This window comes from Neofelis nebulosa, chromosome 3, assembly GCF_028018385.1.
Source record: "Neofelis nebulosa isolate mNeoNeb1 chromosome 3, mNeoNeb1.pri, whole genome shotgun sequence".
NCBI lineage: Eukaryota > Metazoa > Chordata > Mammalia > Carnivora > Felidae > Neofelis > Neofelis nebulosa.
In genome coordinates, this window is record NC_080784.1 from 114,510,573 (window position 1) to 114,537,251 (window position 26,679).

At 40.5% G+C, this 26,679-nt stretch overlaps 1 protein-coding gene across 6 annotated transcripts in view; it reads left to right on the forward strand.

Moving 5' to 3' along the window:
• The first annotated feature begins 755 nt into the window (after window positions 1-755).
• The window catches only part of ELOVL6 (ELOVL fatty acid elongase 6), a 144,583-nt gene continuing 118,659 nt past the window's right edge, over window positions 756-26,679 (forward strand). Inside the window, exons 1-2 of one of the 6 annotated variants that reach the window (XM_058721652.1) lie at window positions 756-879; window positions 1,574-1,694. In XM_058721652.1, the coding sequence (XP_058577635.1) occupies window positions 1,606-1,694 (89 nt within the window). In that variant the 5' untranslated portion in view covers window positions 756-879; window positions 1,574-1,605. Of the gene's footprint in view, window positions 880-1,072; window positions 1,226-1,248; window positions 1,419-1,496; window positions 1,695-26,679 lie in introns of those variants that run through there. The other 5 variants (XM_058721653.1, XM_058721654.1, XM_058721650.1 and 2 more) reach the window with 5 other exon arrangements.

The following is a 26,679-nucleotide window of genomic DNA, read 5'->3' on the forward strand; positions in this document are numbered from 1 at the left end:
CGAGTGGGGGAGAGGCAGAGGGAGACACAGAATCTGAAGCAGGCTCCAGGCTCTGAGCTGTCAGCACAGAGCCCAAAGTAGGGCTCGAACTCATGAACTGTGAGATCATGACCTGAGCTGAATTCAAAAGCTGAACGGACTGAGCCACCCAGGTGCCCCAATTGTACTGGATTTTTACAAAGCTTTCCTTAATTTCTTATTATACCTTGCTCTTTTAGAGATATTTCTCCCAGTTCCCACTTTTCAGACATTCCAAGCAACCTGACTTTGAATGAAAATACCCTCTCCTTAGACTAGAGGTGTGGTGGGGAAATTGTGCACCAGAAGAAGGGAATTTTCTTCTTGGTCCTAATGTCCAACTAATTTTTAAAGCATAGGTTCCTTATTACATTTTAAGCTTACAATTACATTCATAGATTAATTATTAGATACCTCCATGTCTCATATGTCTCATTTTTCCAAACTTGTGGAGAATAAGTAGAGGGATGGACTGAGTAGAAAATCCTTTTCCTTCTGAAAAGAAAGAGGGGATGTAGATAGACGCTGAGTTTAGGACATGGCTGTGAGACTGGGGGTTCAGTAGGGGGTCAACATTACACTTGGCCTTCCCCTCAACACGATTCTGTTGCATCTGTATAAAACGAAATTTCTCAGGCATACAAATGAAGTTTTTGCATTGGACCAGTAGATCTGCTAACTTCCTTACCCCCTTTGTCTCAGTTCATTAACTGTACCTCTCCCCGAACCTAACTCTTCCACTTATCCTCTCTCCCTCTTCCGGCTACTAGTCACTCTCCACTTTCCACCCCTTCATCCTCCGCATCCCCAGCCCGCTGGTGATTGAGCAGAGCTCTGCGGGCTGCCGCGCCGCGGGTTTAGGTGAGTCAAAGCCGCGGGTGGGGGACCCCGAGAGTACGGCAGGAGCAAGGAGGTGGGAAGCGCATTCCTTTCACGTGTGATCTCAGCGCAAACCTGCCTGGAGTTCTGCTGGCGAGACAGCCGGCAGGTTTTACTATTTCTTTCTCATCTAGTAGGCAAACTCGCGGGTCCGCGCGCCTAGGGGCTGCGCCCCGCACGCGGAAACTACACTCAAAGGCCAGGCTAGGCTGCCCACGAGGTTGGGATTGGGAATTGTGGATGACCTCGAGGCGACTTCCTCCTCGGCGCCCTTCCTCCACGCCCCTAGTCACCTTCGCGTCAGCAAAACGCCCCCTCAGGGCGAGAGGTCTCTCTCTCTCTCGCTAAGGGTTAATTTTCCGATCGCACGAGGGGGAGGAGATTTCCCTGTAGACAAGTAGAAAGGGTGATGGACAAACGTGCGGGCACTAAGACCGCAAGGCATTCATTTCCTCCGACGGTGGATGCGGACGCCGGGAGGAGGAGAACCCCAGAGCTAGGAGCTGGGAGCCGTGGCACAGGCAATGCTCAACCCTGGATGTAGCTGAGAGAGGCTGAGAGAGGCCGGCCGCCGGAGACCCAGCGGCGAGGGGAAAACCTAGGGGGGGTGGGTGGGGAAAATCCACAGGAGAGCACTCGAAATCAAGCGCTTTACAGATTATTTTATTTTGTGTAGAGAGCACGTAGCGACTCCGAAGATCAGCCCCAATGAACATGTCAGTGTTGACTTTACAAGAATATGAATTCGAAAAGCAGTTCAACGAGAATGAAGCCATCCAGTGGATGCAGGAAAACTGGTAGGTGATGCTTTCGCGTGATACTCTTCCCGGGAGCCCTGCGCGTCCCCGCTGTGTGCCTTAATGTCGGTATTTTCTGTCCGGGGCGTGAATGGAGCGATGAATCGCGGGCAGCAGAGAGGTGGTGGCTGAGTTCTCCGGTCTCCCGGGTGCAGGAGCCACTGGGGCTGCATGAAGCGCGTGGGTCTGTGAGTGCCCCTGTGTGAACCGTGGCTACACATACATCTTTAACAGATTATATAACGTAGATCATACATGTATGTGTATAGAGTAGATGTCTGCGCGACTGGGAAGGCGGGAGAGATGCCACAGTCCAGATTCCCTACCTGTGCAACCTTCTGGTTTTCACCTAGCTTTGGATTTTCTCGCTTGGCCTCCAGCAAGCTGAGTGTGAAAGGCAGTGAAGGAAGGACCCGATCTCCTGCTCCGTTTAACCCTCTCTCGCCTGCGCGCTCTAGTCCTCGCCCTCTCCCCATCCCTCGTGTCCTTCTTTTCTCCTTGCAGACCTCCTACTTCACTGCCCTACTCTCTACTGCTCCCTGGCCGGATTTCTCCTTTCCTGGACCCCTTTCCCGGCGCGGATCCCTTTCCGGTTTCATTAAGAGGCGGGGGCGACGGGGGGGAGGGGACAATGAAAACGGTAATAAAAATGAATGAACCCCAGCGAGTGGAGCCACGCCATTATTAAGTTTCTGTTTTACGGAAACGCCTTTTGGACACACTCCGTTCTAATTCAGTAGGAAGCTGTTGATTGGAGTTGAGACACAGATTAAAAACCCCTCGGTCCAGAGTCCTTGGGGGCCTTTCCCCAGAAAAAACTTCCAATAGGGAAAGAGCCTTTCTTGTTTACTGTTTCCTCCGCCAGTCCTTTTGAAAATCCCAGTGTGGGAGGCGATCCTATGTCACCTTGCAATATTTAACAGGGGAGGGTGTGTTCATCTCGCTTCTTCCTCGTAGACCGAGCTACTGTGGCAGACATTCCCTTCCTCCCTATAAACCCGGGTCTGGCTATCAGTAAACTGCAAGCTCAACGCACCCCGGAGCTGGGCAGTGGCCTGCAGCCTCCTGGGTGCTCGATGGGAGGGTCGGGCGGAGAGGCTCTCCGGCGCCAAGGGATCTCGCCCGCCGCCGCGTGCTCTAGCGCGCGTGCCCCGCGCGGTCTCGACCGGCCTTCCCTCCCCCATCTCCTGAATGGGAAACCAGAGACGCCGGCGCGCCGGGGGGTCAGGGCTGGCTGGTGCTGTAGGAGGGGGTGCCGCGGGCCGAAGCTGGTGGAAGGAGGTTCAACTTCCTTTACTCCGGTCCCCAGGAGTTGAGACTGGCCCCGGGAGGCTGGGCCGCCGCGCCCCCCTCCTCCCGCCCCGCGGGCCCACCCGAGGCCCGCTGGCCATTTGCGGCTGCAGGCGTGCGGAGCCCGCCCCCTGCTCCCAGCGCGCCGGCTGGGCCCGGCCTGTTGGGGACGAGCGTGGAGGGCCCGGAGCACCCACACCCGCTGCGGCTTGGCTGGGGGACTGCACAGGGTGCGGGGCGTGAGGGGGTCCGAGGGCCGCGTCTGGCCAGACCCGGAAGCCAGCTGGGGGACACGATCTTCTCGGAAGCCCAGGAAGTGCGGCAGGCACTTGGGGCGCGGGGCTGGAGCCCCTCCTGGGCCGGCGAGGCCGGGGAGCGCCGAGGATGGGTCCGGAAGGTGGTTGAACACTGGGGAGGCTCGATTCTGTAGGAGTGCAGACACTGAAGGGTCTTGGCGCCTGGGGAATCCACCCCCTCTCGGCCTCGCGGCCTGGGGACCTTCTCCGGAGGCACTTCCTCCTCCGGCGTTGAGGGTGGCGCGGAAGGCGGGGCGGGGGCGGGAGCCCGAGGCCGCAGGCGCTGGAAGCTGCGCCGCGGGGCAGCTGAGGGGCCGGGTCTTCTGTGCAGCTGTTTGTCATGTTCTCTTGCCACACCACTCGAGCGCATCTTCTTCCCCCATTAGCGCTGAGTGCTCTGTGTTTTCCAGTCCGCCTTGTCTCCTACTTGCTGCACCTTTATTGAACCTGCCTTTCTGGAGCCGGCGTCCCCTCGCAGTGGCTGCCCCGATTCCCGGTGGGCCAGCCCTCCCTTGCACCACAGCGGTGGATATTGCCTCTTATTTACTGGTTGCCTTTTCTCTGAGGCCACTTTCTGTTGCTTCTCCAGGTAACCATTTCCCGCCTCTTCTTTCCATTCACTCAACAAGTACACACTGAACCAGACAGGGCCTAGCCCTCCCCGGAACTGAAAATGGCAAAAATGCGCCAAGCTGTTTTCTCCTGTTGAGTCTTGACCACGGTTTTCTTACAGCTTTTTACAGACCTTTCTAATGGCAACATCTTTCCTGGCTCTTACTTATATACATGAATATTTGCGAGTATGTCTGTGCCTCCTCTGTGCCTCATCAGCTCTTTAGGGCATGGTTCTTGTCCCATTCCACTCGTGATTATACGGAGCACGTTGAAGAGTGCTTCGTACGACGCAGATGCTGGAGAAAATGCTTATCCAGTGAGTTAAAATGATGATTGGTGCCCATTTTATTGCCAGCACTACCTGTTAATACCTGAAGCTTAACAGGTTTGGTCTTCCCACTGCATTTGAATACTGCATCCTAGTCCTATATTGGGATTTTTCCGTTCCTTTTTCTTGGTTGACCCTATGTTCTTGGCTTGCATATTGCAGTCAAAAAGCCCTGCTAGCTGTTACTCTTTCCTTGCACGTCTACCTGACCTTAATTGTCTTGCTTTCTCCTTTTACCCCAGAGGGTGTGCATTTCTCCCAATATCATAGGGGCCCAATTTTATAAGCCCTCCTCACCAAAATCCCAACCGCAAAAATGTCTTGAACAAGGTGTGTAAGAAAATGATTTTCTTTTCATTTCCCTTGTTAATAGAAGGGAGCTCTATAACCAAGGCTTAGACCCTCTTGGGGCTAGAGGAAGTTTAGGAAACCAGAGCCTTATCTTTTCCAGGACTCAAAATGGCTTGAAAGAGTTTCTGGAGGAAACACACAATGTTGTGAAACATCTACTCTCTCTTTTGAGCAATCATTTGCACTTGTCCTTAAAAATGTCTTAACACGTAGCCTCAAACAAATCTTATTAATTTCTAGATTTAGAACTTATCTCTCAAAAATGAGCTACATGGTCTTTTGAAGAATTATGAGAAAGGCCAGGTGTGCTGTTTTGTCAGTATGCTGTCTACACTACTTAGTATTATTTAAAAGGAGCTTAAATAATCCCTATTCATTACCTTAATACATACTAATGTTATGATCCCCTTATTTTTGGAGTGGTATTTGTATAAACACCAAACTGTTCAATTGTGGCAAGTTTATCAAGTTTATTTATTGCTGCTTTTTACAAATTATTAACCCTATAGTCGTTGTCTTAAACACAGGATAAATACTATAGACCTTTTTAATTTTCTAGCAAATAGTTTCATGTATAATAAATTAGATAAGCAATTGAAATGCAAAGTAATAAATATATTTCCCTTGGAGAATCATCCTGAAACCTCATCTTGAAACTACATGTCAAGTTAAAAATACCGTGGGTAATATTATCTGGTAGATGATATTTTATTAGACAAGGTAGAGGTAGATCAAAATGCATGCTTTTAGCCTCAGTAGCATTTTTGACTTCCAATTTTGCACTGAAAAGCCCTGTGATTTTACAACATTGAAAAGAAAGGCATTTTGTTCCTTAATGAGATGTCTGGACTTTACCTGTTATTTTCACTAATAGCTGATTTAATTTATAAGTCCTGCTTGCAAGGAAGCGAAATCACATGGTGACTGGTAAGGCAAGGCAACATAAAAATTCATTGAGTGAGAAGGGCAGCTGGGCTCTGCCTTCTCTTTCAGCAGCCTGCCAGGTTTGTGCTAACAGCGGTGGATGCTAGTTGCTCCAGTTGTAATTGTCTGGCCAATGATGATTATCTTCTGATGTCGGCTGACACGGTGTTCACCAATAGGAAAGCAGGAGGCCTGTGCTGACTGCTGTAACATTATGGATGTGAGGTGACGTCATCACAGGCCTTGCCTAGAACCTCATGAAACCCTCCCCCGCCCCCCTTTGGCATCTTTCACACATCCAGCCTTTCACTGCTTTGTATATTTTTCTGACTTTCTCCTTTCCACTCCCCCCACGGTGGCGTTGGCTATAAGGGTTTTATTGTTTATATTTTGTGTTTTGTATTTTAGGATCTATAAGATAGTGTAGGCAATTTTAGGATTCAGTATTTAAGAAACCCTTTTTATCTACAAATTGGTTTTTACTAAGGAAAAAAAATGAGAAGAAACACTATTTAAAAGGAATTGTACATCTATACCTTCTTATATGTGAGGTTTAGAAAGTAACATGACTTACAATTTATGTATTAAAAAACATAAAAATATTGTAAGCCTGTGTGTGAGTGTATTACTCAAGACAGCATCATGTCTGTCAAACTTCTAAAATGCAGGCATAGGATTAAGCTGTTGTTTTTTCTGTAGTGACAACTGTTCTGCATCAATCCCTAGAATCCTTGAGATGTTCTGTATTCATTTATAAGAAAAATGACTGGAGAATACTGCAGTCTACTCCCATGAAACAGGAAAGGCCAGAGTCTCATTTAATCTGCCACTACAGCAAATACAAATTTGGTCAGCTATCTAGGAAAATACTATGTCCACATAATACTCCTGCTTCCTTCCACTTTGGGGAATCACAGCTCATATTAGCCTTAGGATTGAGAAGTCCTAAGTGTGAGGAATTTAGCATGTCATTCAATAAACTTTAGAAAGCACTGGGATATTGGCCTAATATTTACTAGGTTAAGAATGAGAGGACTGAGGGTCGCCTGGGTGGCTCAGTTGGTTAACTGACTTGGGGCTCAGGTCACAGTCTCACAGTTCATGGGTTCGAGCTCCGTGTCAGGCTCTGTGCTGACAGCTCGGAGCCTGGAGCCTGCAGCCTGCAGCCTGCTTCAGATTCTGTGTCTCCCTCTCACTCTGCCCCTCCCCTGCTTGCGCTCTCTCTCTCTCCAAAATAAATAAACATTAAAAAATATTAAAAAAAAAAAAAAAGAATGAGAAGTCTGAGAAAATGCACAGAGAAGAGAAATATGACCTACTTTACAGTGTTAGAAAGTAATGAAATATGTGGGAACTGTGATCTGAAGTTTCATGTGTCTTTTTAAAAATGTTGTATTTTCATGCAGTCTTAAACACCAAAGTATTTTAGGATTCCCAGGGATAATGGAAATTATTTTATGATCATATTATCCATCTCTATATTAGCATTAGTTATAAATGATGTAAAATTTTTACTTAAGGCTTTTTGTTAAATTTTGTGAAGAAGGCTTGTTGCTTGTTGCTTTTGATGTTAGATGATGATAATTCTAAAGGTATCAGGATCCTATTGTCATTTACCTCCAAAGTCAACTCACTCCAGATCTAAGAGTTGCTTTGCATACTTCCTTAAAAGAAGATTCTTTCGGGGCACCTGGGTGGCTCAGTTGGCTAAGCGTCCGACTTCGGCTCAGGTCACGATCTCACTGTCTGTGGGTTCGAGCCCCGCGTTGGGCTCTGTGCTGACGGCTCAGAGCCTGGAGCCTATTTCAGATTCTGTGTCTCCCTCTCTCTGACCCTCCCCCGTTCATGCTCTGTCTCTCTCTGTCTCAAAAATAAATAAATGTTAAAAAAAAAAAAAAGAAGATTCTTTCAAGTTAGACCCTGGAGAAGCTGGTGGAGGGCGGGGAAGGGTGGGTGAATACTTAGGATGGCATAAAATAAGCATCCAATCAGTCTTTAGCCAACAAAGCAAAATGGAGCATGGTACTATTCAGTTAATTCAAGAATTCATCTTTGCTTCAATGATCTGCACATTTTAGGTCTCAGCGTTTTCTGAAATGATCTAAACATTATCTCAGTGATCCATTTATTGTTCATGTATGGACCTGGGTGAGCTGAGCTGCCCTTTATTACTAAGAAGCGGACAAAAGTCCACAAATTTTCCTTTAGCTATTTACCTTTTCTTGTTCAATGTTCTAGTCCCTACCTTCAAATCTGCCTGCCCCCATTGACTTTCTACCGGCCTTTGTTAAAAGAGCACAGGCATTTACTTAGAAAAGTTACTACCTATACCACAGATATCATTTCTATTGATAACCTTAGAAACATCTGAACAAAAATGTAACATAGCTTTGTTGAAACATTAAGGCTCATAACTTTGTCCTTTATCTATATTCTGATTGTGTGTGTAGACAGGTGGGTACAAATGGGTAACTTTTGGCAGTTACTCAGAGCTTAAATAGCATCCCTAATTATATGTAACTTTCAACAATTTTATTTTAGAAATAGATTAGTCCTTTTTAAAAACATTATTGCTCTAGAGTCAAAAATGAAATTCTAGTTTTAAGCTTGTTGAGCAAAAACCATTCCAAAGCATTGGGTCCATGTGAGTTCTCTTACGTTCAGGCTTCTGTGTTTTTCCTGATTCATTTCTGTACTGAACACTCACCGTTTTCAGTTTTAGGGTTCTTTATCCTAGTATATTGGAATGACAAATATTTTTAGGAAAAACTTCTGTTTAATCAGTCAGTCACTCACAGTGATTTTTCTAAAATTTAACTTTAAGTCTGTCTGCCCCCCCAAAATGTACACGTGAAAATGATTTAAACTTACCTTTCCTGAGATAAATAAGGCATGCTGATTACAAGCAGTTTTGCTGGATGGGTACTCATAAACTTTTCTAAAACCTTTATTTCCTTCAGAATTTCCCATTTTAGTATTTTTCCTTCTCAAGATTTTATAGCTAATTGCAAAATGATAAGGGGAATATCACTGATAGAATGTATTTTGGGAGAGGGGGCCTCATAGTTTTTACTTAGGTTTAGGATCACATATTTTAAGTGAAATAGGTGTAAGTCCATTTTTTAAAGATAAATTTCGAATGTTTTAGCTCAACCCTTAATTTTATTAACACTCATTCTTGGAGCTAATGTTTTGGTTTTTTATTTGATCCTTTGAGTTCTAAGACTGAATATTTGAATTGACTATCCCTTAACTCTTAAGGAACAGTATACATCTTTCTTTTAAGACTGTTGAAAAGACCCATGAAATGCATGGTTATTATATATCTTTGTTAAGAAAATATAGGCATTTACCTACAAAAGTGCACACATACATAAAGATACTAAAGTGACTTTCAAAATATGAAACCTGATAGCCCATTATAGACCATTTCTTTTGTTTTTTTGGTATTCGAAGAGCATCTTGCTCATCTAGACCTACTTTTAGACTTTGCTGCAAAATAGGTGCCAATTTGACTTTGGCAATGTTTTTTTTTTTTTTAAACTAGTTAAATAATACGATTTTAATAAGCATTTTAAAACTGCAAAAATGGAACATTTAGTACTTGGACTTACCCCAATTATTAATAAATTTTTAAAAGTCTTCATATAGTTTACGGTAGCTACAACCTTCAAGGTTTTCTGCCCAGTCATTCCTTCTACTCATCAGGTGTTGTTAATAAAACGTAAAAAAAATTTAAGATCCTAGGCCCACTCTAACTGGGGTAATTGATTTTTTTCAGGTGTAGTGAGTTCAGTGGAACTAAATGCTTTGAAGTTGAGAATTTTATGATCTTGTTTTAGGAGGCTCGATGGGGAAAAAAGGGCTAGATGAAAAGGGTTACTCCAGAAACCTTTTTTTTTTTTTTTTTAAATGCGTGAGGCTTCTATTGAAGTCTTTGGGTGTGTTTAAGCATTTAAAAGCTTAACTAGCAGTGGTTATCATTACAATAAGAGGGAAGGAAGCCCAGTAAAGGGACTGTAAATATCCAGGTCTATAGTTGGCTCTCAATTTTATGACTGTTCAACAGACTTGATTTAAAGATCTTTAAAAAGTAAGGTAGATTTTCTTTATTCTCAAGTAATGATCCTAATAGTTGATACATAGTTGTTTACTAATTGCTAGTATTCTTTCAAAATGTTTTGCATATGTTAACTGTTCCATCCTCCCAACCACCTTTTGATGTATTATCTGATTTTTTTTACAACAGGAAATGAGGTTCAGTGTGCTTATACAAGTTGAGATTTGCACGTAGGGTTAAAAAGAGAAGAAATGGGCTGCAGCCCCACTGAAGAGTTTGTCACTGAGGCCTCAATCATCCCCTTATTTGAACTCAATAAGTAACGTACTTGAAAACTTGCAGCACTGTAAACATGTCAGGAACTTGTGGTTTTAGTCAATGATCTCCCAAGTGCCTCTTAGCTTCTAAATCCTGAACACATAAGGCCAGACTATGAAAACACCTATAAATGTTGTAATGAACATAATGAACATAAACTATATAGATAAATAAGTAATTTAATCATTAAGAAATATTTCCTGAATGTTACTTGTTCATCTATCAACACTTTCATAAGTGGAGAAAGCCTGTCACCTTTATCGATGTTCCTATCCTAAAATAGTCCAATTTTGTCTCAAACTATGACACACAGATTTGGAACCTTTCTTATAAAGCATGCTTTCTGTCTGATTCTCTTCCATGAGACTCATACTCTCTCGGCTTGGTTCTAGACTCTGGGAGTCTGTTTCCACCTGCCGCTGCCTCCAGCCATGCTTTCTTCCAGGCAGATTTTTGTAGCTATTGGTAAAGAGCCACCCACTGTGGACAGAGGAAGAAAAAAAAAAAAATGTGTGGGTCAGGGATGGCCTTATTCTTTGAGGTCAGTTCCTGCAGTGTGAAGAAGTAAAGAGCACATTTATTTGTTTTGCTTATGAGTTTTAAATTCTTTATCTTATTCTAAAGTGAGAAATATGGGAAAGAGAAATGAAATCACTAGAAAATGTAAAGATGCAGGAAATAAAACATCTTTAATTCTTATCCAGAGGCATCCACTGTTGTTTTGCCACATTTCCTCCAGCCTTGTTTCCAAGTTTTTTACATACTTTAATGATTCAGTACTTACCATTGGCAGACTGAGTTTCTTATTATGTGCCAGGGACTGTGCTGGGCACTTATATTTACATATCATCTCATTACAAATTTTTATGTTGCTTATGTCCCTCTTTACATTATAAACATCTCACTGAAACCTCCATAAGTACATTTTCCAGTGGCAACTTAATATTTTATTGTTTGAGCTTCAGTTAATTTAGATAACCATTGCCTTATTGTCGAACATGTTAAGTTTCTAGTATTTTGCTGTTAGAACTAGTGCTCTGATTGTATATTAATTTTTTTTTACTTATCTGATAATTTTCTTTGTATAAATCTAAACTATAGCATCCAGGGGAATTACTCTTTTTAAGGTTCAAGATACCTAGAGCCTGGTTGATGTCTAGAAAAGTTGAATCAATTTACACTCCAGCAAAGAAGAACAGTTTTCACATCTTTCTTAGCACCGAAGATGATCACCTTTAAAAAATCTTTGATAAGTTAATATAAAATGCGATGTCCCATTGCTTTAATTTATATTTCTTTTATTTCTATCGAGATTCAAAAATTTTATTTGGGTTTATTTTCCATTTGCTTTTGTAAATTATCTGTACCAGGCCTTTCCTGGTTAACTATTGTTTGCTTACACTTGGGATATATTAAGGATATTAGCTTTTGTCCAGCATGACTACTTTGTTGCGAATAATTTCTTCTGTAGAGTGACTTCTGTGACCCTAGTACACTAAATTTCCATAGCTGGGAACAGATCTAACAACTACTTTAGTATATGAAATAGAAATGTTGGGGCGCCTGGGTGGCGCAGTCGGTTAAGCGTCCGACTTCAGCCAGGTCACGATCTCGCGGTCCGTGAGTTCGAGCCCCGCGTCAGGCTCTGGGCCGATGGCTCGGAGCCTGGAGCCTGCTTCCGATTCTGTGTCTCCCTCTCTCTCTGCCCCTCCCCCGTTCATGCTCTGTCTCTCTCTGTCCCAAAAATAAATAAAAAAAAAATGTTGAAAAAAAAAAAATTTAAAAAAAAAAAAAAAAAGAAATGTATTTTCCATCACACTCTGAATTAAGGGAAACAACTGTGCTTATCTCTTTATAATAACCTGTAAGTCAACAGCCCCAGGGAGGAAGGGAGAGAGGAGAGAAGACTGGGAGACTGGGCTCCTGTTCAATGTGGAGAGAGAAGGAGTAGTCTCTTGGACTTCCTGCTAATTTTTGGACTCTCCTATTTGCATTTATTTTTCAGTTTTCCACAGGTGTGGTGATGAGTATCCACTGTGGTATTATAGTGTGGTGGTTAAGCACATTGACTCTGGAACCCGTGTATGCATCTGCGTTCAAGCCCTAGTCTTGAACCACATAGCAGCCGAGTGACCATCTTATTAGCAGATTAATTAGCACCTCTGCTTCAGTTCCCTCATCTCTAAATTGGGAGATGATAATAGCATTAGTATTGGGGGTGATAATGATGGAATCTACTTTTGCAGGTTGTGAGAATTAGACAATTTATTATACCTTAAGCCCTTAGAACAGTGTCCAGGACTGTATGTGATGTGTAGTATACCTTTATTGTTGTCTGCACCACAGACTCTATGGGATCAAAAGGGAAAAAGAAATCATAATTAAATTCCTGTATAACTGAGGTAACCCGAAATGGCTGTGCAATCAGTCCTCCGAATATGACAAAAAAGCCTATTACCTGGGAGCCACTACCAAGGTAGAGAGGCATTGAGGGAAAAAAGAAGAAAAAGTATGACATCAACTTTGCTATCAAGAAATCTGTAATTTGAAAGATCCCAGCAAGAGAAAACATTGTTAATATATATGTGGTTTAAAAAAAAAAGTGTGGAGGCCAACTCTACCATGAATGTTTGGAACTTTTCAGAAGCTATGCTTTATCTTCAATCACATGTAACAGTGTGAAATACAGGCAGTCCTCGTAACAGACACTGATTACTAATTTATTTCCTATAAAACACCTGAGATTATCTCATTTAATAATTTATTCATCAAAGGTGTGATAGTGTCTTTATTATGTTACACTAAAGGTAAAATCATTCTATATTAATAAGTGAAATGATAGTGGCTAAAAATGTTGGCATTATGAGCTTGCAAGTTTGTGCTTCAAGTAAGTCTTTTGTCCTTGCTCAATGATTTTTTTAATTTAATTTCAATAAGAGAAGCATGGCTGTTTGGTGTCTTAGCAAAGTAAAATAAGCGAGCATCACACATCAATTTTCTCTTATGCACCTGAATGGCAGTGAGCTTGTGGTCAAGAAACTTAAGTGGAATCCTTTCTTTAAGGTTCCCAGTTTCTCATTCTTGAGACAAGAAAGTCCATTAGAGGTTCTCAGGGGATGTGAGGATTTTACTTCCATGTGTTTATTCCTTCCTGTCTTAGCTTCAGTTGAAGGAGGTCATTGAGAGCACATGACTGCCTCTCAACCCTCAAACTGGACCTGGGCATTTGGAAGATTCTCCTTCCCCCACCCTTGTTTTTGAGATGTATGTTCTTCCCATTGTTCCCATACTAGACGCTACTTCAGGGACACAGCCTTGAGAGAGGAATGTGTTGTTGAGACCATCTGGACTGTATTTGTGACTGAACCCTGTGAAGGCCTTTATACAAACTCTTAAGATTCTGGCGGGCAGGTGTAGAGATCTTCTTGTCTTGCAGCCTCTGAAGACAAGCCTCATACATAAATTCCCTTGTTTATTAAAACTGCCACCTACCAATCTGGAGTGATCTGCCTCTTTCTTCAGTCTCCATGCATAGAGGACCAGTTTGGAATTTCACCCGGAGAATTCCTGCAGTCACAAACCAACAGCTCCCCATCCAGGCCTGGAGTTCGCATTTGCAGTGGGCTTCTTATGTACCTCTCTTTGTGATGGCAGCACAGGTAAAGTGTGCCGTGCTGTTAGAGGGGTTTTATAACTAACCTCTAAGGTAATGATACTTAAGTTATAAGTGGACTGTCCCCCTGGGCCCCTGTCAACTATAGAGACATTCTTCTTTCAGACCTAGTGTTGTAGATTCTTGGAATTTGTGGTTTTGACAGTAGCAGTTATACATGGAGAATGACCCAAGGGCCCAGGAAATTAAGCAATTTTTAAAAACTTTTATGGGGAGGCTCAGTCGGTTAAGCGTCTGACTTCGGCTCAGGTCACAATCTCACAGTTCGTGAGTTTGAGCCCCGTGTCAGGCTCTGTGCTGACAGCTCGGAGCCTGGAGCCCGCTTTGGATTCTGTGTCTCCCTCTCTCTCTCTCTATCCTTCCCCAGCTTATGTTCGCACTCTGTCTCTGTCAAAAATAAATAAACTTAAAAAAAAAATTTAAAAAAAAAAAAAAAACTTTTCTGGGGTCAAATTTGAGAAGCATTTGTTTGTCAGAGCAGTTATGCTGTGCTCTCTCTTATTGTCCTGTAGGTAGGAATTCTCATGAAGAGTAGATACTATGTGGTCATGAAAAATGGCCCCACAAAGGAGTATAACACTTTGTACCAACATGAAAGTTAAGAGAAGAGTAAGAGGTCTAGGAACATCATGATGCTTAATCAGAAAAAATAAATGGTTGTATGGAATTTTCTAGATGAAAGGAGTATTCTTCAAACGTTTTTGCGTACATCCCTCTAAAAGAAGTTTCAAAAATGATGTACTGCCTGACACATTTAAATTTTTTCATTATAAGTTGAATTAAATTCTTAATAGAGATAGAATAAATAAGGTGAGGATTAGCTAGTTAGAATAAATATTTTCTGATGTGCTGACAGGGTTACCTACTTTATTGAACAATGCACAGTGAATCTGAAATCACATAAACATTTTTCTCGATGGTTTTATTCAATTGATGGCTCCAAAAAACATGTCATATTCCACATAAAAAGAATCAATGGCACTAACCATTATTGTTGCTGGTTGTTCTGAATTCAGAACATTTCAATGTTCATTATGTAAAGGTTCTAAACAGAAGGGGAAAAATGGATATTATCTTTCTGCCTCATATCATTGTTCATTTTTACTTTTTTGGGGGGAGCTAGGAGGAAAGACCTAGGTAGGTTATCAAGTATCTTTTTATTTTTAAAAAAAAATTTTTTTTTAACGATTATTTATTTTTGAGACAGAGAGAGACAGAGCATGAACGGGGGAGGGGCAGAGAGAGAGGGAGACACAGAATCGGAAACAGGCTCCAGGCTCTGAGCCATCAGCCCAGAGCCCGACGCGGGGCTCGAACTCACGGACCATGAGATCGTGACCTGAGCTGAAGTCGGACGCTTAACCGACTGAGCCACCCAGGCGCCCCTCAAGTATCTTTTTAACTTTGTTTTCTTGACTGCAGAAAAGGTTATGGATAGCATTCCCACATGTGTTGTGGTCATTAAGACTAGTTTCCTAACTGGGGAAAGCAATTTCTTCTTAACTTGGTCATCCACTGTCAGAACCTGAGGACTTTCTTACGAAGCCCCCTTCAGTCCATTCCACTTGGGGTGGCTCTGATTGTTGAAGGCTGTTCTACATATTGACCTGAAAGTTGTGTCCCTCCATTATGCTTCTATTAGCCCTAGTGCTGACCCTACCTGTATTTAATAACCAAGTCCATATGACCATGGTGTATGCATTTGAAAATTGCTATTACTTCCTCTCTAGACTTTCTTTTCTAAGCCAATTCTCACATCATTTGCAGTCCACTCATAATCCACATGGATACTTCTGAGAAATCAAAAATTAAGACTCGCACACTTTTGGTTTGGACAATTAAATGTGACCGACCAGTAGACTGCTAATAAATTTATTAAAATTGGGTACATATACATTAACAGGAGCAAGTCTGTAATAGAGAATAATGGTGGAGGAAGAGGGAATTATAATTCTAATCCACTAGAATCCTTGTGGTCCTTTGGAACGTTACAAAGCTTCTGTTTTTTATATGGCATTCTGGAGATTTTAAGGATTCTTATCAGAAAACCACCAGGGTTATCTTGAGTTGTGGTGGTTTTTGATTACTGCCCATACATTCACAGAAATACTTTTGCAGAAATACTTTTTTGAACCTATATGTTGTGATTGCTGATATTGTTTGTGATTGCATCGTTTTGGTTGGTACTTGGTTCTTCTCTAATTCTTTGTAATTATTGAGTTGTTTTTCTACTGAAGAGGGTAGTTTGGGGTAAAAAAAAGTTTGAGAACCATGCTGTGTCCTTGATCCTTAAGCAGGTATTTGGGCCAGACTCATTTGGAGGAGGTTGTTTCTCTTCAGAATACACATGTGCAGGCTTCATGTCAGGGATTCAGAATGAGTAGGTCTGTGGAGGGGCCCAGGTACTGTGAGAAGACTCCCCAGGTAATTCTTACAATTGCCTTAGCAAGTACTGCTCTGGATGATGCTGACTCCATCCTACATTCTTTGGGTTTGTCTTCTCAGACCAGTGATTTCACAAACTGAACTTCTTCAGTTCCCCTGCTCTACTTCCTTTGTTACCTCCCTCGGGACAGGATGTCACTGTTCAACACCATTGTTTCCCTCCCCACAAGCCCTGTGTGGTCTGGCTCTTGGTTCCATTGCTCTTAGTTCACTGCCATGGCCACTATTCCTTCAGACCTCCACCTTACTTTTTGTTCCCTTACTCTATTCTCTTAGTCTTTCAACACTAAGTTGCAGATCGCATCCTGTCACTCCTGTGGTACAAACCTTCAGTGGTTTCCCATGGTCTGTATGACAACTCCACATTGTTTCTCGATTGGTTTGAAAGGCCATTCAAATATGGGTCCAAATCCCCTTCCTTCAACCCACACCTGTGTATTCAAATGCAAATTAAAAATCATTGGTCCTCCCCACCCATCAGAATCCATTGGGTCTTCCTCTGTGGTTTTCTGGCATTTGACTCATGAATAGATTAGTATTTTTTCTTCTAGCTTTGAAATCCATGCCTATCACAGAATTTGGCATATAGTTGCAGGGTGTGTGTTGAGGAGACGAATGCATATATGTATGGATCCTCAAGCCTGTTCATTCACATTCAAATGTATCTGATTTATTATCCAGTACACTTTATATTGTCCTTAAGTGAATTCTGGGACACTGTCCAGTGCGATATTGAAACAGTAATAAAAATACTTATTCATCTGATTTTATTTTTAAGAAAAAAAGGTATTAATTTATCATGACCAATTCTTAGTGAAACTGTGCTAATTGTTGGGGATTATTAGTTCTTTACTAGGCACTCAAACCATCTACTCTAATCAGAAAGAAGTCCAAAGACTTACCTACAATGAGGGGTGGGTGGGACTGTATGCGCAAGGAACAAAGATCAGGAAGAAAATAATACAAAATGATTAAAGGTAATTGTATAAAGATGGTAAAGAGGTGGTTATTTCTCCTTTTGCTCTTCCAGTTTTCTATAATCTTTTTAATATTCTGAATACACAAGGGTGGTGGGGATTTTTTTAAGCTTATTTACTTATTTTGAGAGACCGAAGGAGAGAGAGAGACCATGAGCAGGGGGTAGAGAAGGGGGAGTGGGGATAGAGAATCCCAAGCAGTCTCCACACTGTCAGCACAGAGCCTGAAGCGGGGCTCAGACTCATGAACCGTGAGGTCATGGCCTGAGCTGAAACCAGGAATGACACTTAACAGACTGAGCCGCCCCGGCCCTCCTCTGGGTAGTGTGATTATGCGTGTGGTCTTACTCCCATTTTTCTGCATTAACTGTAGAGTATTTACTATTTTATAATAGGACTATCATTTTACAATGATGTATTTAGTATTAGGTAACAAACACTTCCTTAAAAACTAATGCATTTTTTAATAAATATTTCAAAAAGCAGTACAGTTAAACACAATTTGTAAGGACATTGAACTGCACAATCTTACTTGAAATAAATACACTTTCTCAGATTAAGCTAGAGGTGAGCCATCCTATTGATGTCACAATAAATTTCCTTCTCTTTCTCCAATTGTAAATTGTTAAGTACGATTATGTTTTAGTCAGAAGGGGTAATACATCTTTAAGCAGGGGTTGGGGGGTTGATAAAAGACATTAGTTTCACTTTAACATTACAACTTTTATGCATGTTCTTCAGGAATGTATCTAATAGGGCAAAGGTTCCCTGGGGACAATAGTCCTCTAATCTAATAGAGATAAAAGATTAAACATAAACCTGTCCCCAGAGAGAAAAAAATGAATAGGATAATTGGCTTAGGGACCTTGTGGCACCTGGAAACAGATGCTGCACACATACCTGGAATACATCATTAACAAATATATCCAGAATTGCAGAATTCCTGGAAGATTGTATTTCATTTAAAGGCGCTAGAAGGATTTTGTTAGTCTGAAATGAAGGTTTTAAGGGTGAGTCTAGTGCACAGGCCAAGGCTCTGTGGGTCCAGAGAACCTGGTGTGTCTTTATCTGGTGAGAAGTTCTAGGGATGAGGTTAGCAAGACTGTGACAGCTTTTTCAAAGGACTGCTTTGTAGAGGAGATCTTATCAGTCCTGGGCATTGCTTTGAATCCTTGCTTCTTTTGGACTTCCTCTTATAAAAAGATGGGGGATTGCCATTTGAATACAGGAAAAGTCGTCTTTTGTGGGGTTTTTGTTTTGTTTTATTTTTGTTTATGTTACCTGTATTTAGGAAGACCTGCCATTCCACACTAGTCTTTTCGTCTCCATTGTCTCGACCAACAAACAAAAGGCCACAGGAGAGGGGACAGGGAGGTTAGAGGAGAATGGTTGCAAATCATATGGGCTATAGTTTTTAAAAATCTCTGTAAATGATTTGATCTTTTTATTTTATCATTTCTATAAATTTAGAAAAAGTTTTGCTCATAAGCTATAGATAACTTAAATATTCTTTCTGGGGGTGCCTGGGTGGCTCAGTCGGTTAAGCGTCTGACTTCGGCTCAGGCCATGATCTCACAGTTCATGAGTTTGAGCCCCATGTTGGGCTCTGTGCTGACAGCTCAGAGCCTGGAACCTGCTTTGGATTCTATGTCTCCCTCTCTCTCTGCCCCTCCCCTGCTCGCCCTCTGTCTCTCTCAAAAATAATAAATATTTAAAAAAATATATTCTTTCCAGATGTAAGAAAACACACAATAGGTAGAAATATCCTACAGGAGCAAAAAAGAATACTAAGGAAAATATTGGATACTTACTATGTGTTAGGTATATTAGACTTGATTATTTTTAAGAGTGTTATTTCCCAAAAGATATTTTTTTTGAAGTAAATTTAAAAATTTAATCTGCTGAACATTAGTGACTTTCTTCTGTAACCTGAGAAGAAAAGGTATATTTATCTCTTTTCAGGTAATTAAAAAAATTTTTTTAATGTTTATTTATTTTTAAGAGAGACAGGGGAGAGGGGCAGAGACAGACACACAGAATGTGAAGCAGTCTCCAGGCTCTGAGCTGTCAGCACAGAACCCAACGCAGGGCTCCAACCCACAAACCCTGAGATTATGACCTGAGCCAAAGTTGGACACTCAACTGACTAAGCCACCCAGGGGCCCCTCAGGTAATTTTTTTTTTAAGGAAGCTTTCTCCTATTATAGAAATGTATTTTGGGGGGTGCCTGGGTGGCTCAGTCAGTTGAGCGACAGACTTCAGCTCAGGTCATGATCTCACGGTTTGTGAGTTTGAGCCCCGTGTCGGGCTCTGTGCTGACAGCTCAGAGCCTGGAGCCTGCTTCAGATTCTGTGTCTCCCTCTCTCTCTGCCCCTCCCCTGCTCATGCTCTGTCTCTCTCTGTCTCAGAAATAAATAAACATTTAAAAAAAAAAAAAAAAAGAAAGAAAGAAATGTATTTTTTTAAATTTGGAAACCACCCCAAAAGAAAGCATACGTAGTTTCATAGTCCAGAACATGTTTATATCAGTCTAATATCAAAATTACAATATACTAAGCATAAAATGTTGTGATTTACACAATCTCTGGGGATATGTAGATGCAGTTTCTGCCAGGAGAGAGTAAGGTCCATATGATTGTATTTGATTTTTTAAAACATCAAGACAAAAAGTTAAATATTATAAACTTTTGATAAGCTTAAAACATTCAGACAAATTTCCACATACTATAAATGCTTGATAAATATTTACATTTATTTTGAAAATAAGCTTAAATTGTAGTACTATATAATATGAATATTGTGGTGATTTAAAAAATAAACCCTTACTACTAGTTGAGCTTTTTTTTTTAATCAAGCAAATGTTGATGCTAATCTCTCTCTCTCTCTCTCTTTTTTTTTTTTTCTTTTCTTTTCGATGCTAATCTCTTCTTTAGTTCTGCTATGACAAGAAGTGGTCAGTGATGTAACTGATGGCTGGGCTCAGATTGTAAATGTTATTTCATGTGAATAATTCAGGCAAACCAGACAGTTGTTTTTTTTGAACTGGCATTACATAGATGAAATAATACTCACAATGGAAAACTACATGGAACAAAAAACAACAAAAAAAAAAGATTACCATGGTTTTGAGAATTATATCATGGCTAAAGAATAGCCACGTTTGGCCTCAGAGATCTAAGAGTTCCTCATCTGACTACTAAACTTTCTGTGGAGAATATTTCTTCCCCACAAAGCATTTGGTGTCCAGAAGTTCCTTCTTTTCTCAGTAATGCTGGAGGGAGAAGGCATAGGGACTCTGAAGCTGGTACTCACAGTGGTGTACGGAAAATAACAAAACACGGTGTAGCTGAATGGCCTTTCCAGGATGAGATTTTACTTAGTGGAAAGAATGCACAGGCTCTTTTTTTTGTTTGTTTATAGTTTGTCATATCTAGACACACTGTAATAGATCTAAGCTGTTTTCATTGGGTAGCTACAGCATAACAGCTCCAATGTCTGCTTTATATGCAAAGTCAAGGGCATTTGGAATATAGCAGTTTCCCCAAGTAGCCTATAAATTTTGTTTTCATTGATCTGGGGCCAGACCATCAATAGCTTGCCAGTTGTCTTTAATAGTTAGCTTAAATTGTTTTTCGTGTGGAAATGAAAAGTAATACTCGTGTTTTCTCAGGAGTTCAGCTGAGTTTAAAGGTTTAGTATTTCCAAAAAAATAAATAAATAAATAAAATACAGGTTTAATATTTCTACCCCCTTTTCTGAAATTTATGTGTATATTGTTTTGCTTCATCAATTAAATTATATGCACCTAGAGGCCAGGAATTATTGAGATTTACATATAATCTTTGTTTTTTCCTGAAGATTTTACTTATGTAGAGAATATTAGGATTCATTTTGATAATGCAAAAATATGTATTGTCACAGAAATATTTTAAAAGCAATAAACTTCATTCAGTTGTGATTTCTGCTTTCAGTGGATAGGCCTGGACTAAATAAGTTTAAGTAACATTGTAGAAAATGTAGGAAACCACAAATAAGCAAAAATAAGAAAATAAATGTTACCTTGAGATAAACACTAACATTTTGGTGCTAATTTTTTTAAAACTTTCTTCCATTTGTTCTATTTCTCTTTTTAACAAAAAACATAATCATAGAATTCATACCATATTTTTCTATAACCTGACATTTTTCTTAATATAGAATGGAAATTTTTCTGTGTTGTTATTTCCCTCACCAAACTGTAAATGGGAGAATTATGTTTCTTCATTGTGATGTTCCAGCTACTATGTGAAAAGTTACAGAACACATGTCACTCTTTTCAGTCAGTGTATTATTTGTTTTGTTATTTTTAGAAGGAAAAACTAGTAGCTTTAAAAGTGCAAAAAGAATACATTGAATATTAGTACTAAAATGGTTTTAAATTTGATCAGTGGAATAAAAATACTATACATTTCAGATTATTTCCTTCCATGGATTATGTCCTCTTTGGGTAATAATCCTCAGTTTGCTATGTAGTATATACCCACCAATCAAGGAACTATGTTGAGATGATTTCAAATGCAAATAACAGAACATAATTAACTGTGGCTTCAAACATAAAACATTTAACTATTTCATATAAGAATAAGCATGATTGGGAGCCTCTGCAGTTGCTTAGTGGTTTAATAATGTCATCAATGTTCCAGGTCCTATGGGAGTTTTTGTCTTGCCACCCTTAATGTATCAGCACTGTTTTCTTCGTGGCCACAGATGGCTGCCATATCCCCAAGCATCTGTCCTCACTCCAGCTTTCCAAGCAGAAGAGAAAAGAGGCAGCAAAGTGCCTTCTCTTAGTTTTCTTCTTTGTTAAGGAGAAGCCTCCCAGACAACTTATTCTCAATAAGCTTATATAAGAATTTGCTATAACAACATCCCATTGGCCAGGCCTGGGTCACATGCCTCACTCTTGGCCCATTCACTGGCAAAGAGGACTGTGATTGTTTTGCCCACCCTTAGACTGCTGACAAAGAAACTAATTGCCTTGAGATGCTCGTACCAGTTTTGCTTTGTCTCAGGGCTGGGCACATTGCATTCCAAAAAATATTGGTTTAAGTTTTCTGTTAGCAAAGGAGGAAACTGGGTTGGCTGTTCCATTATCCTCTGCTGTGCCTATTACAAAAACATATAGAAGACAGAAAAGATTTAAGGCTTCAATAAAACTCATTTTGGTACTTTTTACATGACTCCTTACAAACAGAATGGTCTTATTAAAAAGTGGATGCTTTGACTTATTCATGGTGATGTTAAATGTAAATGTATCATGTGAATTACTCCTTGATCCCTAAAGATAGAGATTGAAATTCTAATCTTCTAATGGAAGCATAAGAATAATTTCCAAACAAAGTACCAACAAATGATTATGAAAGAATAGTTCTGCACATTACCTGGCATGTGGGAGTCCTAAAACTTGACCCAACATTGACAAAATACTGGGATCATTGATATCCATGTGTGTCAGTCATCTTCAGATACTCAGTACGTAAACTCAATGCTTGTCTTACCTAACCATCCAAAGCAAGGCACTGCTTTGGAAAAAGTGGTTGTTACTGTCTCTGTTGGATCAAATAGCATATGCTGGAAATAGTAACATTGTGTAGAGAGATGGTATAGTCTGACTCTAGGACCGGACTGGATTTGAGTCCTTCCTTGTTCAGCTCTCGCTGAGCTCTTCCTTGTTCTCACTATACGGTGTTGAGAGGTCATATATCTTCTCTAAACCTTAGTTTCCTTATTTTTAAAATGTGGCTCAGCCGGTTAAGCGTCTGAATCTTGATTTTGGTGCAGGTCATGGTGTCATTGTTCTTGAGATCAAATCCCATTTCAGTTTTTGCACTGACAACAGTGGGGTCTACTTAGGACACTCTCTCCCTCTCTCTCTGCCCCTCCCTGTTCATGCTTTCTCTCTCTCTCTCTTTCTCTCTCTCTCTCAAAATTTAAAACAAAACAAAACAAAACAAAACCTAAAATGTGGCAAATAATACCGGTCTGATAGAGTTGTTGCATTGATTAAATGAATTAATGCATGTAAAGCATTCATTAACAGCATATAAGTTTTAGTTATGCTGTTATCATTGAAAGTTAAACGTGTTGGTATTTAACATTTTATACAGTATATTCACATTATCTCATGGTCCACTCACTGCAACCCTGAGAGCTAGAAATTTTCATCCCCCTTCTATCCCCATGCAAGAACATTATTATACTTTTATGTCCCAATCATGTATGAGCCCAACAATGACTATTTCTTTTTAGTTTGCTAATTATAAATTTTACTTAGAGTGTCTGCAGAAATTAAAAAATACCTGGAATTTACACATTCTCAGATTATATGATCCATAAGATCACATCAGGAAGTATGGAGAAGAGAAAGGAATGACTGGTTAATAGATGACAAGTATCCTAGGTGTTAATTGCACTCAGTAGAAATAGTTATGTTTATTCACTGCATTAAATTTTGGGGATTGACTTAAGTGCATAGATATGCCAATTCTAGGGTAAGAGTAAAAATATAGGTAAAGGGGACTGTGCTCTATTTTTTTTTTTTTAAGTTTATTTATTTGAGAGAGACAGGCAGCCTAAGTAGGGGAGGGGCAGAGAGAGAGAGAGAGAGAGAGAGAGAGAGAGAGAGAGAGAGAGAATTACAAACAGGAACCGTGCTGCCAGCGCAGAGCCTGATGCAGGGGTTGAACTCACAAACTGTGAGATCATGACCTGAGCCGAAACCAAGAGTCAGATGCTTAACTGCCACCCAGGTGCCCCATCTGGTGCTTTAAATCTATTCTGTACCTGTAGATTTTGCACCTGTGACAGATGTAATATAGGGGAAGCAAATTCGGTCTGGTGAACATGTGTTGACAGAAGTATCCATCTTCGTGCAGGAAAGATAGAAAACTCTCAGTTAAGTCCAGTCTGATTCAGTAAGGCCACATGCAAAAAGAGATGCCATCTGAACTCTTAATTTTTTTCTTTCGATTCATGTTCAAAAGGAACAGCATTCTTCATTATGAAGATATGTATTTAAAATGGCTGCATGGGGGGGTGGGTGCATGGGTGGCTCAGTTGGTTAAGCATCTAACTTAGGCTCCTGTCATGATCTCACTTTGTGAGTTCAAGCCCCATGTGGGGCTCTGTGCTGACAGCTCAGAGCCTGGAGCCTGCTTCAGATTCTGTGTGTCTCTCTCTCTCTGCCCCTCCCCTACTTGTGCTCTGTCTCTGTCTCTCAAAAATAAATAAAAGTTAAAAAACTTTTTAAATGGCTGAATGGCTTTACATCCCAATATTTGATTTTTTTTTTTTTTTTTTTTTTTTTTTTTTACTATACATTGAAGGCAATGTCATTTTACTTTACTCTTTTTATAGTTCAGGAAGTTGTTTTGGCAAAATGCAGCCATAGGTGGAGTGACATGGACTATTTAATAAATAACAGGGTAAATTACATTAGATGGCCTCCTGCAAATCTAGAAATCAAGTGAAGAATCCATTCTCGTCGGGTCTAATAAAGTTTTAAATGATGGTCAGGAGTCTTTTGAAATGTTTTAGATGTGGATGTTCTAGGATGAGAAAATAAAGGGGGTTGGGGGTATCATTAGGGGCATTAACATAACTTAGAGCAGCTACTGCCATCCTGGGACTGGTGCTCAGAGAGCGAACTGGTCTGCTGGAATCACATTCTGCCTGCTTCTATTACTGCCTGCTTCTGGGCCTTGATGGCCTGAGTTACATTTCCCTGTTTGTGTTCATTCTCACGCTTGACTAAGTCACACCCAACAATTTATGTTGTCTAGGCGGAGAAGCAGGTCAGTGGTGCTATTTGAATACACAGATAAGCTGATAAAATCAGTGGATGAAATAGTATGCTATTATGGCGATGCATTGTGTGCTTTCTGTACTTCTTAAACAGACCTGTAGGTTTACTCAGCACAGGGCTGATTGGAAGGTTGAACATATGCATTGTGCAAAGTCAGTGTGACAGCAGATTTTGCTTTTCTTCTGTACTTAGAACCTGAACAAAAGCAGGTTTGGGAGATCTGGGAGTATTGCTGGTTTTTATGGTTTTCACTGCACTATATAGCATAGGCTCAGACACAGAGACCCCATACTCCAGGGGACATAGGTTCATTGTTTTACTGTATTCAGACTCAAACCCCTTGGCAGAAATCCACAATATTAAAAAAAAAAAAAAAAAAAAATCAGTGAGAATTTTAAATACACTGGGATAACACAAATGTTTATTTTTGCAAGCATTTATTTTAAAGTAAGCAAAGTCTGATCACATTTCTTAAGAAGGAGATAATCACTCACGTAAGTAACTAGTATCAAGTATGGATTATATTCTAGAAAGCTCTTCCTTCCCAGGGTCTAATTTATTGCCTAGATGGATTAGTACTCTCTGTTTCTAATCCATGTTCTTGTCAGAGGTAGTTGGTTCTCATTCCTTAACGGTAGTTACGTTCTATAAAGTCTCTGGGAACACTTAGCAAATTCTGAAACACTGCTCGGAAAGGAAGTAACACTGTTAGGTCCTGCAAGCCATTGGTCGTAACAATTTTGTCAACTGACCAATACATAACCTTGTTTTATGTGTGCTTCTGTTTCAAGATACTTTATATTTAACATGTACTCTCCATTCTTTAATATTAAACTCCCAGCCAATAGCCTCAGAACTCACGCCTGCAGGAAGCTTATCTAACACACATATTTCTCCGTAAGGCACATCACAGCCTTCTTGCACTTAGGAACACTGGGCAGCATTTTAGCTATCATCACAAAGTATGCCTTTAAAGCTGGAGATTTAAAGTTTTATTAAAGGAGATAAGAATTAGGTCAAAAAAATTGCTGTGGTCTCTGAAGAGAGAATCAGGAGAGAATTTTGGAAAAGGGTGGAAAATTGCAAACACACACATACACAGGGAAGCCTTTGCCACTGCACTTATGGATATGGAAGGTGATTGAAGTGTTTGCTGGAAGTTGTAATGTTTGTTTAAAGATCTCTTTTGGGCATGTAATAAGGATATTAGCTAGCAGTGATTGAGAGCTTACCCTGAGCCTACGAAGGACTTTCTGAACATTGACTCACTAACCCTCCATTTTATAGAATATGCTGTGTGAGGGCATGTTTTGCAACTGAGGAACCTTAGGCACAGAGAAGATAAGTAACTTGCAAAAGAACACAGAGCTAGTAACCAGAAGAGATGGGCAGTTTTCAAAGAAGTTCTGATTGTATCTTTTAAACTGGACTTTAAAAAAAAAAAAAAAAAAGATTTGCTTTCTTTTTTGTTTGTTTGTTTGTTTTGAGAGAGAGAGAGAGAGAGAGAGAGAGAGAGAGAGAGAGAATTCCAAGCAGGCTCTATGCTGAGTGCAGACCCCGATGTGGGGCTTGAACTCACAAACTGTTTGATCGTGACCTGAGCCGAAACCAAGAGCCAGACACTTAACCAACTGAACCACCCAGGGCCCCGAATTAGACTTATTCTACTAATTTATAGCAATACAGTGCTTATAGAACAAGTTAAAAATACAGCCAGAAAATGCTGATTCATTCTTGAAAACTTAATTTTTTTTCTTTGAGTAATCTCTTTTATGTTCACTTACATTCTGAGCTCTATTCATAAAGTGATACGAAGGCAAATTTCTATAAAAACATTAATCTTAATTAGTAAACACTCCCTAATC